The sequence below is a fragment of the Poecilia formosa genome, unplaced genomic scaffold, assembly GCF_000485575.1.
Source record: "Poecilia formosa unplaced genomic scaffold, Poecilia_formosa-5.1.2 Scaffold1, whole genome shotgun sequence".
Classification (NCBI taxonomy): domain Eukaryota; kingdom Metazoa; phylum Chordata; class Actinopteri; order Cyprinodontiformes; family Poeciliidae; genus Poecilia; species Poecilia formosa.
The window spans coordinates 1,109,031-1,126,948 of record NW_006799940.1 but is presented as its reverse complement, the minus strand read 5'-3'; the positions used below and the strand labels follow the sequence as shown (position 1 = coordinate 1,126,948).

The 17,918-nt window shown below is 38.6% G+C and overlaps 1 protein-coding gene across 2 annotated transcripts in view; it reads left to right on the top strand.

The window, feature by feature from the left end:
• Positions 1-17,918, top strand: part of jag2b (jagged canonical Notch ligand 2b) — a 53,184-nt gene that overhangs the window by 8,460 nt on the left and 26,806 nt on the right. For both annotated transcript variants that reach the window (XM_007577017.2, XM_007577091.2), the window contains exons 3-4: positions 11,602-11,656; positions 16,914-17,171. In XM_007577017.2, coding sequence (XP_007577079.1) covers positions 11,602-11,656; positions 16,914-17,171 — 313 coding nt within the window. The remainder of the gene's footprint in view (positions 1-11,601; positions 11,657-16,913; positions 17,172-17,918) is intronic.

The window sequence follows — 17,918 nt, the reverse complement described above, 5'->3', positions numbered from 1 at the left end:
ACTCGCTCTCCCACCCATCCTCCTCTGGTCCCAGCGCTGCGGCGTGGAAAACCACTCGCACGAGTCTCACCTGTGGTTCAGCTCGGCTCTGTATTGATTATGCAATTAGCCGGTCGGTCTGCGCTCCCAAGGTGACGTGACGTTTTGTTAGGAGAGGTCTTCTTTTTCCACCAGTCATGCTGAGGGTGTTATTTATGTCTTAAGTCTGCATCTAGCAGCTTTACTCGCGTTCAGAGGGGCAGTACACAATAAGTCCTGCTTTTTGTTTCTGGTGTAGTCCAAGTCTAAACTTTAATTTGGATCCCAATTAGTTTCTGTTCCCTGCATCTACTTGTTCCTAGGATCCACAGCATAAACAACTAAAAATGCATAACATACATGGGTCACTGCGACAGATCCCAGACGAGCCCCCAATTTATGGTCTGGCTCCAAAACCATAAAAATAAAGGGAAGCAACACATTAAAATTGGATTTATTTAACATAAACCGTGGCTGACTGGACAAGAGTGACAAAAAGAGTGAGAGTCAGTGGTGCATCTTAAGCTGGATCTCAAATTGAAGAGCCAACTGCCTCCATTTCCAACCAGCACCAGTAAGGAGCTCTGAATCAGAGGAAAGGCCTGGGGCTAATTCAAAATAAAACTATAAACAAATACAAAATAACAGGCCATAGATCAAAACAAATGAATTGTACTGTAATGAAAAACCTTCAACAAAAGAACATGTTGAGCAATGTGTAAGGGGGGAAAACGTACACAATCAATATTACACAGTAAAGTTTTATTCCTCAAAGTTGTTTAAAATTCATTATGTTTTGATAAACTGTTCCATGTGAACGTAACTCTCTACAATACCAACATCTTCAAAGAATTTGCATGAACATTTGGACGTATAAATTGTTTAATCTAAAAAACAGTTCAGAATATATTTTACTTTCTGGCTGTTATAAAATAAACCTGAGCTCAACCATTAAATGCTGAACTGCTGAATATTTTAGAGAGTTCAGGGAAAGGTCCACATGATGTATGGGAAGGTTTTTACTTTTGTCTTTTTTGACAGGACTAAAGATTTATCGGCTTGTCAAAGTGGTTGAGTTCAGTCAAGTTTTGTCTGTTTCTTGTCAGCAAAATTATGAACAGAGCGACTAGAAATTTCTACATGTTCAGATTGCATCACAATAAACTGTTAACAAGCCATGACGCAGTTTATTTATTTGCAACTTTTACCACAAAGCTAAATGTCACTGCTCTTTATTTTTACCCAGAGGTTAAATTTGAACCAAAGCTGCGTTTTAAGGATTCTGCTCTCTCAAATTGTCCAAGTTCTTCTGTTTCCAGTTTAAAAAGTTGACAAAATGTCCTGAACTGTTTGTCTTCACACATCCTCTATGAGGAAGGAGCATTTCTTGGCCCTTATCAGAACCATCTGACCCTAAAGTTTCTGGATATTTGTGCGATAATGTTGGGGAGGAGACTGCAGAGATGTCCTATGAGAGCGTTTTGTTTTTGTTCGGTCTGATTTCACACAAGGTACAGCGTGTACAAGAGGAACACAACAGCTTCTCCATAACTACTGGACTCCTTTTGTCTTATTCATGTGATTAAGGAAACTGTGTTTTATGAAGTGTTTGGATTTCCATCACAGATCAGAGCAGGGAACTAATTGGTTGCCTAAAACATCGTAAAGTGGTATATCTGTTTTTGATTATGGTTAAGGTTTTTTTCTTTTAACTTTAGAGACATTTCATTCTGTAGAAAATGCATCATAATCCCTCTAGTGCTGCCCTCCTTACCCAGATATCTTACAAAGCAGCTTGTTTAAACCGTAACACAGAAAGCAAAAGCCGTTAAGTTTTTTTCTTTTTTTTTTTCAGATTCTGCCTAAATTTTAACACTTTTTTGTGAAGTTTTTTTTGAAGAGCGGCAGCTGATTAAGGCGTCTACAGTCATGAAAAGTATTGTTTTGGTGACCAAATGAACCTGGTTTATTTGCCTGTCGATTCTTTGAGGCTTCCTGTAAGCACAAAACATGAATAAATCCCCGTATTTATCCTCCTCACGTCAGTGGCTTAGTCTCAACAGCAGCTTAAACAAACCACCACACCGTGAATGGCTAGTATTCGATTACATGGCTTTAGCGTTCTTGAACGTGTAACCAGTATTAAAATTTAGCTGCCATGGAGACTTCTTCTTCTTCTTCTTTTTTTTTTTTTTTAAACTCATTGTGCAGAAGTCTGTTTGTGAAGATGAAGTGAGGTGGGGAGACACATGAAACCTCACCTGGTTTATCCAAGCTGCAGGTTTTTGTTGTCTTGGCAATCGACGTACAATGGCCATGTTCCCAACTAGGACTGATTTTAAATTTTTAATGAGCTCATTGAAGATGGCTGTAGTATTATCCACACTGCAGATATTTGTCAAGCAACAGTGGGACGGCAAAATCGACGAAGGAAGTATTTTCCTGTTCGTTTTTCACCAGAGGGAAAATATAGCAAGTGATTTCATTTCAGTTGTGTAAAAAATGCAAAAGACAATGAAATTGTGTGTGTTGATGTAGTAGTACTGTGCTTTAGGTATTTAGAGGAAATGGAGGATTTTAAAAAAATCGGCATCACTCAGCACTAACTGTCCACCAGCCTCTGTTCAGTTGTCATGGTAACCAACAGTTTGGCTACATTCTCACACGACCCATATCTGACCTTTTCACCGCAGTTTTAACGATTCCAGTGTTTTCACCCTAAAAAAAATCAGATCTGTGTCACTTCCATATGTGGGATTAAATCGGATGCATATCCAACAGTTTTATCCGGCATTTATGTCATTAATGTGTCACAACTCTGCAACAGAAAAATACGAACGTGGTAAATCCAGATGTAAACGTTGGCTGAAAATTTTAATTATGAACTTATGAAAGGAGTTTGTCACTGAAGCGCATCAGAGTCTCGCCACTGTTGGTTCAGGCTACACATCCAAACAGTCAGTACTACACAAAATGCTATTGCTTTGTTTTTATTAGCTTCCATCATGTTTATTTAGTAGTATGGACGACAATGCAAAAAAATCAGATTTCAGCCAAAACACCTGATTGTGAGTGTAACTTTAGTTTCCGCTTCTTCAATTAACGCTTTGTGTTTTAACTCGGACATGCACCACAGTATCAGGGTAAAAGTTTCTTGACTTTGGCAAAATATCTAATTATTTCATTGGTGTGAATTGTATTAATAATCAATGAATAATCGTCAACCTTTTAAGGGATGTTCTCATCTCTCTCCATGATCTCTGGGATCTCGGTCACTAAGGAAATGCTCCTGGTGTGGGCAGTGAAAGACGTTGGAGTCGGTTCAGCTGTCCAGATTCTTATATACTCTGCAGAGCTTAACTTCACCTGAAATATTAAATCCTACCAAATATTGCAGCTGAGCCAACCCTGTTGGCACCATGTGTGGTGGAGGTAGAACTGCACAACCAGAGAAGATGACACTGCTGAGCTTTGCAAGGACTATATCAATCATATTGAAGCTAATTTTTATTTAGCCTTTGCTATAAAAGAAAATGTCTCTATAAAAACGGCTTAAGTGGCTTAAAAAAAGTCTGCAGAATATGCCAATTTATTTTTACACAATTAATCACCAGAATAATCAATAATGTAATCGGTAACTAAAATAATAATTTGTTGCAGCCTTAATGTATTGTGTGTTGGACATGTATTTTTTGATTACCAATTATTTACCATTACAACTTTTGACAAACTTGTGATCGGTTGTTAACCAAGAAGGCTGTCACCATCACGACCAGCGATATAATTTCAACGCTGCCATCAACAAATGTTCTGCAAAAGCCTCTCTGCATGTGTGCAGTCCATTCCCTGCCTCCTGCTAAATGTGTGGTGTGCAGGTGCTAGAGGTTCCTGGTGGAGGTAATTAAAGCATGTCATTACACGGGCAGTTAAATTGTCACCGTACTGTTGAACCTGTTTGAAATGATAATGGCGCTCGGCTGGAGGCGGCGTTGCGTCGCGCTCCGCTCGGGCGCCGTGTTGCCTGGGATCAGGAATTAGCCTGTTAATGTTTCTGAAGCATGCTCATTGCTGCAGTGGCTCTCAGGCTAACTAATGGTAGAGGAAGTAATGAACAAATATTCAAATGAGCCCGACCTTTTTAAGGGGTTGCTTTTGTTGCCTTTATTGGTCACCAGCTTGAGTTTTTGCTGAAATTCATCAACTAACAAAGCGGATATCAGTTGAAATTTGAATCTGGCTTCTTCCTTTTTCTTTAATTTCTAAGCAAATAGTAAATTTGTCTTTTGAGCAATTATGAACTATTGGATATTTGCATCTAGATTTCTGTGGTTTACATGCGAACTCATTTGCACCATTCGCAGAACGAACGTTAGCGTGCTGGTGTTTGTTTTCACGTGTTGCATAGTCTTGGATCATGCTGGTTAATTAGCACCAGGAGAAGGAGGGGTTTGTTGTATTGGAAGTGCATGGGTAATGACCCTGTTGGCATAGTAGCAGCATGCTCAATGGGCCGTGTATGTGTGCGCACAGCCGGTATACAGCAGCCAGCCAAATGCCTGGCCTTCAGTAACACAACTCTTGGCTCGGGATTCTGGCAACGGGCAAAACTCGGATCCCTCCATCTTTCTGTGTAGAGAGAACTCTGCCTCCTCAACCCTTGATGTATATTTGTAGCAACCTTTTGGCTTTTTGACTTGGAGTCTTCTATAGATATTCATCTATTTTTTTTTTATTTTTTTTTTAAAGGGTAAAAATGTTGTGGTTGTTAATTAAAAGTTGGTGCAAATTGTTCAAATGTTAAGATTTGATTCATATTTTAATCCCGTATAATTTGACTCAAGCATCCACTCCAAAAACACAAAATCTTACCAAGTATTTTTGGTCTAGTTCCTAGTGCAAATATCTTACTACACTTTAAATAAGATGAAACTAGTTTACAAGTAACTTTTCAGGAAGCTATAGAAGCTTGTTTTTAGTTAATTCATTATATTGGTGAAAGAGTACTTGTTCCATTGGCAGATTATTTCACTAATAGGACATTTTTCCCATGTTGTAATTGACATAATCTGCCAGTGGAACTAGAACTGAGTTGCTAGGCGACTGGCTGGGCTTGGCTGGCGTTGCTAGGTGACGGGCTGGGCTTGGCTGATGTTGCTAGGTAACGGTGCAAGTGGAACTAGAACTTTCAGGTCTATATTTCCTTAATATAGATGGAAAAACAAGCTCTTATTTCTTGTTGAAAAGTTGCTTGTAAGTTAGTTTTGTCTTATTTCAAGTGAACTAAGATATATTTACTAGAAACTAGACTAAAAATACTTGGTAAGGTTTTTTTTGTTTTTTTTTTTGCAGTGTAAGATAAATAATTTTTATATCAAACTGTAACTGGATTGTTTTTTTTTCTGTTCATCTTTACTTCCTGTCACCTTCATTTTTAAGCAAAACTCATACTTTGTGCACTTTACACTTGGATATTTATGCACAACTTTTTTCTTTTGGTTTACAAATTGAAGAGAGGAAAGGCTATGCATCTGTTCATAAACAATTATGTAAATTTTATTGGGATAACACAATGAACACATGAAGACATGTGTGCAAGTCGAGCTTCCACACTTCAACTTTCTGCTTGTATGTCAGAAAACGTGATTTATTGTTGTCTCCACCTCCTGGCCAGGTGCTTGTACTTTATTTTTCTTTTCCCTAAGGTGAGGAAATATCCATTTACTAAAACCAGAGGTAATGTTTGCCTCTTTGACCTCATTTTATGGTGTTAGTGTGTGAAGGCTTCAAGACAAGGTCATTTTCTGTGAGAATTTCTCATCTTCCTGCCAATAACATCTCCACATATACTTGGATTTTGCCCCTGGAGGTCTTTGATCTTTGCCCCTGAACAGATTGAGGAGCAAGGTGAAGGAGATACTTACTTTCTTCCCCACCTTCTTGGCGAAATGGAAAGGAAGCAGACTTGGCTCTGTTGCGCCTTCAAAACTTGTCCCAGTAAACGTCGTATCCAAAACTTCTCCTCTGGCTTTGACTTGAAATGTCTAAGCTGTAATTTTACATTTGGAGAACAAATAACATCCCCTGATGTCACTTTGGTAGTTACAGAAACGGCGATTGGAGGCTGATTGAGATCATTTTGTAGATTTCTGTTCAGTACTGGTTTCAGTCAAGTTCTTACTATGTTTTTATATCAGATAGTTCAGTAGATTTGGTTCAATAAAGACCAAAATTGCAACATTTGTTACGTTTTCAGCTTGTGTGGTTTCTCACTCGCTGTCAAACGATCCAAACTTTTTGAAAACCTGTTCCCCTCCTCACCTGTAGAAGCGCTACACCAAGAACTACTGAAGGAAGTGGCATGACACTCTCTGAAGACATGAGCGCAGCTTCCTCCTCAGCAAGATGAAACAAAATGGAGCAGTGCCAGATTTTAGCGGCTGTAGGACGAACCTTTTTTCTCAGTAGCACCAGACATGAGCATTTGCGTTGGTTATATTTACCCAGAATGCCCTGCTCTATTGTCCGGTTCATGCTTTGGAGCGATCTCCAGTCTACTCAAGAGTTCACTTGAACAAAACCGAGACCTCGAGTTTTTAGGCGGACCAGAGTTATTATTTTTTTGCTCCATTAGGGATGGGAATCAAGAACCGGTTTGCAGTAATTTAATTACTTGGAATCGTTGAGCTCCTAGATCCTGGTTAATGTTGGTGCCATACAAATGAATAATCTCCATCTTATATTAACATTTATAGTCGGATTCAATAAATTAAAATATTTTCTGACGAGGCTTGTTTATTATATAAAAAGGACCAAAACTGTCCTGCAGAAAGTTGCATTTCATGTTAAGATGCTCATTTGACAGATTCTTATTGTTTAAGCAAGTTTTAACTTGGTTTGAATTGAATTCGACATGGTTTTGAAAGATTTTATTTCCCAACTTGGTGAGAATCGATAAGAAAATTGATAAATTCTCATTAATTCCCATCAGAATTCGTTCTCATCCCCCCCAAACGGACCGGATTTTCAGACAAACAGCCTGGAGTTTGATGAAATCGGACTGATCGGGATTGGTGTGAATGCTCCCTTAAGGTGATGCTGAAAACATCAGAGGCTGTTTGAGTGATACAGTTTGCACAAGCTGGGATGCAGCCATTGCAAACCCAAAACATGGGATTGAGATCACAGATTAATGAAGATTACACTCACAGCTATTATAGGCCACGGGATGAATCGCGTTTGACCCAGTGTCCCATCAGAAGGCAATAAATCAGCTGGGAAGACGGCGGTGGATGATCAGGTCACCTCTCTGTGACATGGGAAACGGAGATATACGAAGGTCACAGGGTGTTTTCCTTCGATACGAATTGTGTCTGTTGGAGGCGTCAAAAAGAACCAACACATGTGAAAGACTCGAGTTCAATCATCATTTGTGATCCCAGCCTTCCCCCGAGAGACGACGAGTCAATCAAAGCTTCAATCTACAACGCCAGACTCCGATGGTGCTGAATTGTGGGCAGACTGGGATCAGGCCTGGGATTACACACCAGACCCGGATCTCACATTCTTGGTATTCTTCGAATGCAAACATGCACGTCACCCCACATGCAGAGGGCTGACCCCTCTTTTCAGAACGAAGCGTGCAGATCCCATGCTTAGTGACCCCAACCTGCCCCAGCTTCCACTTCCCACTGCCATCTCTCCCTCTGTCCCTCCTGTCCCTTTTTATATTTCAACAACTACCTTCCACTCATCCGTCCTCCCCTTCATCTGCCGTGGGAACCTACACCTGTGGCTCTCCCCAGGCAGCACAATCACGTCTTCACCCCGCTCATTGTTAAGAGTTGGATACCTTCTTGAAGACGGGTTTTATCTCGTTGCATTAAGCGAAGATGCTCCATGTTTTTCTGCCATGTCCCAATTTTCCAAAACTAGGATTCCTCTGCCTAAATCCTCTAATCCATCAGGGGAACAAGTAGGATTTTGGTGCTTTGACCTAAAGTGTGTTCTTTGCCTTGACAGGCTGATATCAAATATTTCTACCTTGATGAAAGACTTGAAGTCGGGCAGATTGAGATCACGTTTGTTTTTCCTGAAGTGGATCCCGTTTGGATTTCCCGTGAGGACTTGATGGAAGAACCGCTGGCGGCCATCCTGCAACTGTCCTGCTCAGGCTCGGCAGCACACATGCTGACACTAATTGTCCTCGTGCTGACTGCGTCTCTTCATGGACAATGGTTTTGATTGGAATGGGGGTGAGTTACGGTGTTGGGACAAGGGTCTTTGTTTGGTAGCCTTTTCCCGTTCCCTCCCCCAACCCTCCCCTTTATCCCCCTGCCCATCCATCTATCTTGTTCCGACCATTTGGGCAGCTGTCACTTAATCCAGCTAATCACAGACTGGGATGGTCTGTGGGAAACCAGTCTAGTCCATGGCTTTGCTCCTCTGACTTGAATCATTTACAGCATGTAGGCATGCAAGCAACTCTAGATCTTTGTGAAGCCTAAAAGTAGTTTTTATATAGATTTATGAAGTTTCAGCCAATGATTGCCAATCACTTCCTTTTCTATGCATTGGCATACACACCCACACACCAACCCACGTGCTCAGACCGGAGCAACCTGCCTTTCCTTTTGTGGCGGGGGGATGGGTGGAAAGGTCAGAAGCCGAGCTACGTGTCGTGGGATGATGCACGTTTATGTCACATAATCCATTGCCGGAGCTGCATCTGCTGCACGCCTGCAGTTGGATTGATGGTTTACCGAGACATCACCCGAAGTTTCTCACTCTTTGGTTTACACTTTGGTAGTTTCTACTTCTTACCTGTTGATTTGGGGTCTTGCATCTTCCCAGCTATTCTCTCGTCAGCCGTGGTCTTCCACAAAAACACTCCCCTCCCCTTCCTCCTGCCACAACCCACAGCCAGACAAGCCTGCTTAATCCCACAGCCCAGCAGCTACCAGCTTGCAGGTCCCCCAGATCAACAACAGACTTACAAACACACACTTTGCCATCTTTCCCTCGCTGCTTTCTTGATTCATGCATTCACAAATCCATTTTTTCCTCCCCTCAACCAACCCCCGCCCCGCTCCAATATCCCGTCGGTGACATTACACTGGAGGTCACAGCAGTCACACTATGGGTACTACGACTGTCACTGGGAGTGATGTAATGACTGCTATTTAGGTCAGCTGGTTGCCTAGCAGTGATGCTGGTTTGTGTGCGTACATCTATTTACATTTACTCAAACAAGTCTGTCCTGTGATTGTCCAAAATGCAAACAGTTTTACTTTTTTTTTTATGGGCTAAAATATAAAAAATATATTAAAAGTTTAATCATTCTATCATTTCCACATCAATGAACTGTGCAGATGATGAAAAATGATTTGGTATTGATAGGCTTGATTTATCCAAATAGTTTTGCTTCTGTTCAAAATCGTTGAAGTTTTTGAGTGTGAATTTGATAAGCGAGCGAACGATGTTCATCAACACGCTACAAGTGTAAAGCATAACTTGGTGTGAAACGTGATAATCCACTTACCGGTGATTTAACTCCCCGTCTGACAACCAAGGGCAAAGCCGGTCCATGCAGTGCACATCATCATGCAGGCAGTCACTTTATTGGCAATCAGACCTGCAGGGGACAAAGGGAAATTGATTTTAATATTCATCAGGAAGAAACTGAAGCTCATTTTCATCAGAAAAACGATGTGAAATATTTTTGTACTTCCTAAAGGAAGCTCAGTGTTTGGCAGTAATCTACCCTGACCCCAGCTTCAGGTCATTATTGTGGTTTTTATCCAGATTAACCATTTTCAGTGGCGGGGGGGCTTGCTCTGGAATTGCAGCACCCCCACTTTTAGTTCCATACTACTTAAAAAAAATCTAAATTTTTTGTAACAACTTTTATTAAAATATGTTTAAAACAACCCAGCTTTTTGACTTAAGTACAATTATCAAATGGGCAAACGGTTTACTTTAAACTGTTTTTTACTAAAGTCTAGATGATTAATTGTCTGAGAAGTTATTGTGATAAACCGTAAGATCGTCTTGAGAGCCTTTTCTGGTAATATAATGGTATAAAAAAGAAAAAAAAGTTACATTTTAACGAACATTTAAGACTGGAAAAGGAAGACATCTTAGATATGCAAAATAAATAAATTAGAAATGACAAATAAAATGAATTATAAAGTCTGTAAACAAAATTGTCCTTCAGAAAAAGAGCAAAGCAAAAACTGAAGACTTTCTGTCATTCAGTTTTTGGTTGAAAGAGGAAAAAAGAAATGAATCATACTAATGGAAATTATTGAGCTTGTTTTAATTTGATTGATTTACTGGTTATTGTCACAAGCTTCAGTTTTTATATTAATCAGAGAGCATGGTAACCCATAATTCTCCTTTTTTCCTATGCAGCAAAAGGTTTAGTTTTCTTCAAAATAGGAAAGATTAGAGAACATGCCATTCAAGCAAACTAGAGTAAAGGTAAAATAATTATTCTCCTAAACTTGTCCCCATTTGCAGCTACAAAATATTTTTAAAAAAATCATTAAAAAAAAAAAACACCAATTATCCACATTTTGCTTATGTGTCTGTTTTGTGTCAAAGTGGGAATTTGTAGAAGCTGAAACACAACAAAAGTGTTAAAACTCCTTTTATTTATGGTGTTTAAGAATCTGAATCGATACAAAACAAATTCCCTTTGGGATCAATAAAGTATCTTTGAACTTAAATTTGTGCCTCTGTATTCTGCAGTCAAAGAGTTTAAAACTGCTGGAACTGATAAAAATGAACAAAGTTTTTATTTTCACATCCTAAAGAGAATTTTGTCAGCATTTACTTCCATCCAGAATAAAAGTTGAGATCTCCAGCTTATTTAGTTCAGTCACAAAACCACATTGGCTTTCATTAACCACTTTTCCTTGTAGTTTTATTTAAACTCCTTTTAATGACTCCAGTTACAGCTTGTCATTTATAAAACCATTTAAAATCTCAACCCGTTAACCGGTTCAAAGCTCATTCTGATAGCAACCTGCAAGTTTCCCTCCTGAGCTGAAAAGTGCTGATATTTTTACGCTCCATGCAGAGCTGGAGGAAAGTTTGAGGAGTTGATGCTCTTCGCTCTTCTCCAGTTGCTGCTTTTGGCCGCTGACCATTGGACCTACTGTAGCATGTTCTCTTATTTCTGAATCATTGGGTTTCATTGGGGCTGTAACTCTAGCAGTACTCTGTAGTCAAGCCAAGTTGAATACCAGACTCTGTAGTGGCAATAAAATTGATTTTTGCATCATCTGTTCGAATGCGTGTCTGACGCTTGTTCAAGAATTAAGTGACTGAAATGATGCTCCGCTGCTTTTTGCTGATGTTTCCTTTGCAATAAATCCAAAGTTTTGCGTCTGTTTTGTGTTTAGACTTGTGCTCCGTATTTTTCTGGAACAAAAAACATGATTTGTAAAATATATTTTTGTACTGAAATGATGCCTCTGGAGTAAATTATTGTTTTGAGACGTATGAAGAGTAAAGTCTGTTTTCTAAATGTAATTCTCATTGTGCCGCTCACTCTTTTTCTTTTTTTTTTCTTTTCTGCAGCGAACTTTTACGTTGATTGTTGAAGCCTGGGACTGGGACAACGACACGCGCAGCAGTAAGTTCATACTTTATAAGTTATTCATTTTTAATCCGTTTTCCTTCAGTCTTTTCTAGGCGTTTTTATTTATTACAGCGGTAGTAACTGTAAAGTAATCGTTTGAAACAAAATATTAATACTTTCTAACGACATCAGAGACATTTGAAGTAAAGATTTGATGCTTGTACAAAAACTATTGAACACGATTTAGTTCTTTCATTCCAAAATGTGAAGTTGAATAAATAATTCCCAATAAATAAAGATGATTTCTGCTTCTGAATTGCTATTAAGCTACATAATGTGAAAACATTGTTGTTTTTATTTCATATTAATATCATTGCGTCACTAAATGATGCAGAAACACACTTGTATCAGATCTATTGAATTGTAATTTCATTATTCTATCCCTTCAGTTCTTCAATTCAGTTGATTTTTTTAAAGACTTTTTGCACAGCCTCATTTGATAATCAAATATGTACCATTTTCCCAGCAAACATGTGACTGATATCAAAATAAAAATGGATTTTTATTGATTTGAGAAACCAGTACATTTAATTAAAGGGAGCCCATGTCAAAATTACGGCTGCAACAAACTATTATTTTAGTAATTGGTTGATTTGTCAATTAATCGGATTTAAAAAAAAGCCACATTATACAGATTTTTCACTTAACTACTTGACTTTTTTATACACAATATTAGAAATGCATGAAAAGAAATAAATAAGTTTATTTCTTTAAATAAGAAAAAATAAACATTTTATTGCCAGAAATGCAATAAAACTGCATTAGTTTTAGTAAATTTGATCTGGGTAAAGCTAACAGAATATTACTTCGGGAATTTTTTCTTTATCACATTTACAGACAAAAGTGATTTATCTAAAATGTAAAATGTATATACATATTTTTTTGTACAGTTTTGTCCTACTGCAGATTATTTTTTGGGGGGTTTATGTACTTAAAAAATGACTAAATTAGTTGACGATTATTTGAATAATCATGATTAATCTGATTAATCATTTCAGCTCTGGTCAAAATTAGAAAATTGGAAAATTTTTTGAAAAGTTCTTGAACTAATTGGAAAGACCAAATGAAAAGACGCAGAAGTTTGTTCAATTAGAAGAAAAATGGTAAATTTAGTTCCAGGATTTTAATGTATTTTCAATGGTTTGGTGAATGTGAATGTTTGTGTTGGCAGAAAATTCCAGAATAGTTTTTCTTCAGGTTGGAGTTTACGCTAAAATATTTCACAGTGCAAACCTTGACTGTCGGTATGTTGGCTCTGATGGTCAGCTTTGACCAGCTATATCCTGTTTTTTTTTTTCTTTGAGTATGTCCGCCTGGTGGACTTCTTTAAACATTTTATTCCACATCTGTGCAGAATCCCCGTCTTGAGGTGGAGCCATCATCAGCTGTAATATCCGCATGTCTGAATGCAGCTTTGATCTGCAAAGATACCAATAATTACTCAGATTCTTCTACGTGTTGATTAACGACGGTTTCTGATCATCTCGTGTTTATTTGAGGTGTTGCATCCTGTTTTGGCGCCCTCATCAAACAGACTTCCGCCTGTGGACGGAGACAATGGAGAATAAATAGATTTTGACATCACCACTCTTTGATTAGCCGTGCGTCGTCTTTTGTTGCTGCATTAGTTGAGTAAATTTGCGGCTCTAATGGATCGGAGGCCTAATTGTTGCTCGAAACATTCCAGTCAGTTTCCTTCCAGCCTGAGCCAAGTCGCCGTAAAGAACGTAGATGGATGTTTCTGGTCCGAGTGCTTAAAGCGTCATAAATCAGTTTGTCACTTAATGTTAATCAGTTACTTTTTTTTTAATGTTGGTATTATATGTTTAGTGTCAAAAACGGACTCTGGCTATCCCAGAAAATATTTGGAAAAAATTGGTTAAACTGATTAAAATCATATTTTCTTGTCTTAATCCTCAATCTCTAATATGTGATCCAGAATTATTTTCAATATCAGGACCAATAAAGGTATTGGTAAATTTACTGCCACCATCATACATACGTCTCAGCTGATGGGTTAACAGTTGCGGTTTGGTATGATTGGTAATTTAAGAGTTTCCACCTAAACTGTGAAACAAAAAAGTGAATTTCTGGTCTTTAGAAGGTAATGGGGTATGGCTAATTTATTAAGGCACTTTACAGCAGTATTTGTAATGATTAGGGCTGAAAAATGTATTGCGGTAAAAGTATTTCATATCAGTTGATCAATAATTGTCAATATTAACTATTAATGTATTTTTTTATATATCTGAAATGCTGCCAAACTTTCCTGTTTCGTCCACAATTTCACTCCTATACTCTTTTAAATATTTAGGCAGTTTATTAGGCAGAGTGGTGGAAGTTACTCAACAAGTTGTTGCTAGGTAACCGAAGTTTGGCGGAACTTGTAACTGCTTGTGGTTGCTAGGTAACCAAAGAGCGAGAGAGGGAGTTGATTCCACCAACTTTTCTTGCTTCGTTGAGCAGCTAAACCTGTGTTGAGTTTTCTGTTCATCTTGACACTAAGCTGAAACTGTTGAATAGATAAAGCAGTTTGATTTTTTTTTTTATTTTCGATCCAGCTGTTTTTTAATTTTATAAAAAATAAAGAAAATATTGGAGAAATGAACCTTGTTCTTTATTGGCAGCGTTATGTTGCCGTAGTCTTCTAAATACGTTTCGGAAGAAAAATAGAAGTTTAAATTTTCCCTTTTTCTCCTGAAGTTGCTTGAAGTTTCTGAAAGTGAATCTACAGTTTGGCTGAGTGGGATCTGGATATTTGTCGAGACTTGCTTTCAGCAGAGCTGCACATTTTTCTGAGAGGTTCTGCATTTTGTAGTTGGGTAGATCACGCCTTCTGTGGAGGTTAATGGAGCATACAGCTCAATTTTTAATTTCAATTTGTATTTTTTCCTTTGCATTGTTTGGACCCATATTTGTTTTAAAAGGTCAGGTTAAGGTCAAAGGGTGAACATGTCAAAGAACGAAGTCCTGAGGTGCAACATAAAAACAGATCTTTAGTCTCATTATATTGTTATTATATAAGAGAAATTGGTTAGTTTTCAACCGACCAACTAGCATCACTATTATATTATCCTATAAACTGATTAAGGGTGTGTCTCCCTTTGAGGTTTTTTTTTTTATATCCCAAGACTTTCCTCTTCCTCATTGCCAGACTCACTGGTCATCCAGACGCTGTGTGTTGTGCATACATCACCTTGTATGCAGACTCACTAAACGTTCAGTATTGACGGCATGACTCTACAAGTCTATTAGACATGAAGCTGAACACGTCGGCCATGACTCAGCACGCCGGTCTGGTTCTACATGAGAACCGATGTGTGGGTCCATCAGTGGATTCCTCTCCTCCACCGTCACATCCTCCCGTCTGCCTCTACACCCCCCCATCCCACCGCGTCCTCAGGAAAGGCAGCTGGCTGTTTTCCTTGTGTTTATCGAACAGGAAGTGGAGCGGACTGGGCGAACTGGCCCACTGTTTAGACACTTGGTTGCAGAGACCGGCTTGGGCCCAGAGCCCATTGTTCTCTATCTGGCAACTGGCGAGGGTTATTTCTGTTGTTGTTGTTGCTTAATTCTGTCTGACATTGTGTAAGTCCCCAGCAGAGGAAGGTGCAGGCATGTGTGTGTGTTCCTGTTTCCAACGAGTCCAACACCATGGAGAAAAAGAAATCACGGTCCCCGCTCCACAGCGATTGTTTGTCTGCTTTGAGCTCGCTTTGATAAATCAGATTGTTTTCCTGATGCTGGGTTTCTCAGAACGTTGTAAGCTGACAAAGATGAACATGAGTATGGAGGCCTAAAACGCTCAAATGATGGATAAATGAAATGGTTTTCAGTTGGTTACTTGATCAACTGGTAATTTTCACATTTTCTTAGGGCTGTCATAACAAATTTTGATGGGCAATAAATTGTCACTGTAATTATTGTGATAAACGATAAGAGTTGTTTTTGTGACCATTTTCAAGGTATACGTTATCAGCACTGCAAGAAACACAAGTATTTTTGGTCTCATTTCTTAGTTTTTTCTTAATTCAAGCGAACAAACTTACAAGTAACTTTTCAGAAAGATTTAGGAGCTTGTTTCAAGTCAAGTCTTCCTTAATATTGATGGAAAAAATTCTAGTTCCACTGGCGCCGTTACCTAGCAACGCCAGCCATGCCCTGCCCGTTACCTAGCAACGCCAGCCACGCCCTGCCCGTTACCTAGCAACGCCAGCCACGCCCTGCCCGTTACCTAGCAACCCAGTTCTAGTTCCACTGGCAGATTATTTCACTACAAACACGGGGAAAATGTCATTAGTGAAATAATCTGACAATGGAACAGGAACTTTTTCACCAGTTTATGGAATTATTGACTTAAAACAAGTCAGATTTCTTAAGTTATCTATAAGTTAGTTTTGTCTTTTATAAATGCTAAGATATTTACGCTAGAAACTGGATGTGGTAAGATTTTTTGTTTTCAAAATTGATAAAACAAAATTATAAACAGTTCTTCAGCTAAAGTGGATTATGAAGTCTGTAAAAATAAAAATATTAATAATCAGAAGGGAAATTTTGAGCCAATTGTAATTTATCATGTGATTGTGACGGACCTACTCCCTCTATCTGATATCAAAGTATTTTCTCAAATGAAAACCGTTTGGATCAACTTGTTTATAACTTAGTTTTCATCATAAAGCAGTTTTCACATCACTATTTTAAATCATTTCATTGCCTTCAGCAAATATTTCATTGGCTTTCAAGGCATTTTTGGAAGGACAACATGCAACAATCAAGACTTGTTGTGTTTTTTTAACCCCAAACTTAACTTGAAATGGTTCTTACTACTTATTTTCTTTCATGTGGTGTTTTTTTCCTTTGGGAAACGGAGGGGCAATAAGGTGCAGTTTGCCTTTCATTTACTACCTTGCATTTAGATTGTCACTAAAAGGACAAGATCAAAGTTGGAAGTGGCTGAATTTGGCCTTAAAGACGGGGTGTGGAGTTCAATCAGTAGAGCTGCTGCACCTCTAAGGCAAAGTGAGTCCATTCAGGTGCTGAACATCTAATTAGGCGACATCGTTTGAAGATTTTCCGGGCGTGTAGCCCTGGAGCAGAACCAGTCACTGAGGGACCTGATCCATCCCATCAGTCCTGGGTTGATGGCTCATTTGATCAGCTTTTGTTTCCCAAATCGGGTTTAGGGTTAATTTTTTTTCTCAAACTTTTATGCAAACTACATCGACTGGACATGGTTTCATGTTCGTTTCAGACGGTGAGGAGCTGCTGATCGAGCGCGGCTTTCACACCGGCATGATCAACCCCGGCGATCCCTGGCAGACCAACCGCCATGACGGGCCGGTGGCTCGCCTCGTCTACCGCATCCGGGTGCGCTGCGATGAGAACTACTACGGGAACAAGTGCAACGAGCTGTGCAATCCTCGGGATGACTACTTCGGACACTATCGCTGCGACGCTTCAGGAAATCGGGTTTGTCTGGACGGCTGGATGGGCAAAGAGTGCAAGACAGGTCAGCTCAGAAAACACTTTACCAACTAGATTATAGCTGTGGAACCGACTGCTGGTCCAACCTTTTCTATAGATCATTGGTGGTTCAGTATGAGTTATAAAACCATGGTTGTGTGAATCTCAAGAGTGGAGCTTGATGGCATACTAGGGCCATTTTTGATGGAAAGAAAAAGGAGAAGATTTCCACCAAAAATATGGGATTTATCTCAGAAATGTCCTTTTTCTTGAGTTCCAGAAGTCAAAATAGTTCAAGAAAAAAAACTCTGATTTTCTAGAAAATACAAGGACATTTCTTAAATTGGTCTAAAAATTTGAGTTCCAAAAGATGAAAAATTTCAAGAAAAAAACTAAAGTGTTTTAGATTAATTTCAGAAATGTAATTTTTTTCTAGAAAATTTGAGCTCCAAAAGTCAAAATTCCCGAGTACCTTAAGTCAAACATTAAAGAAAAAACTAACATGTTTTTAGTCAGTTTAAAATTTTCTAGAAAAGTTTAAATTAATTTCAGAAATTTTCTGGAAAAAAACTTGGAAATTTCAGACTTTTTCTGAAACTCAAATTTTAAAATTTCACAAGTCAAATACGTTCCACTTTTAAAAATGGGCAACTTTTGAAAGTGAAATTTCCAATTTTGTTTTTCTAGAAAATTTCTGAAATCCAAAATGACTTTTGTAGCAAATTTAACTTTTGAAGCTTAAAAACATGTATATGTTTAGAGATTAAACTCAAAATGTAAGTTTTCTTAGAAT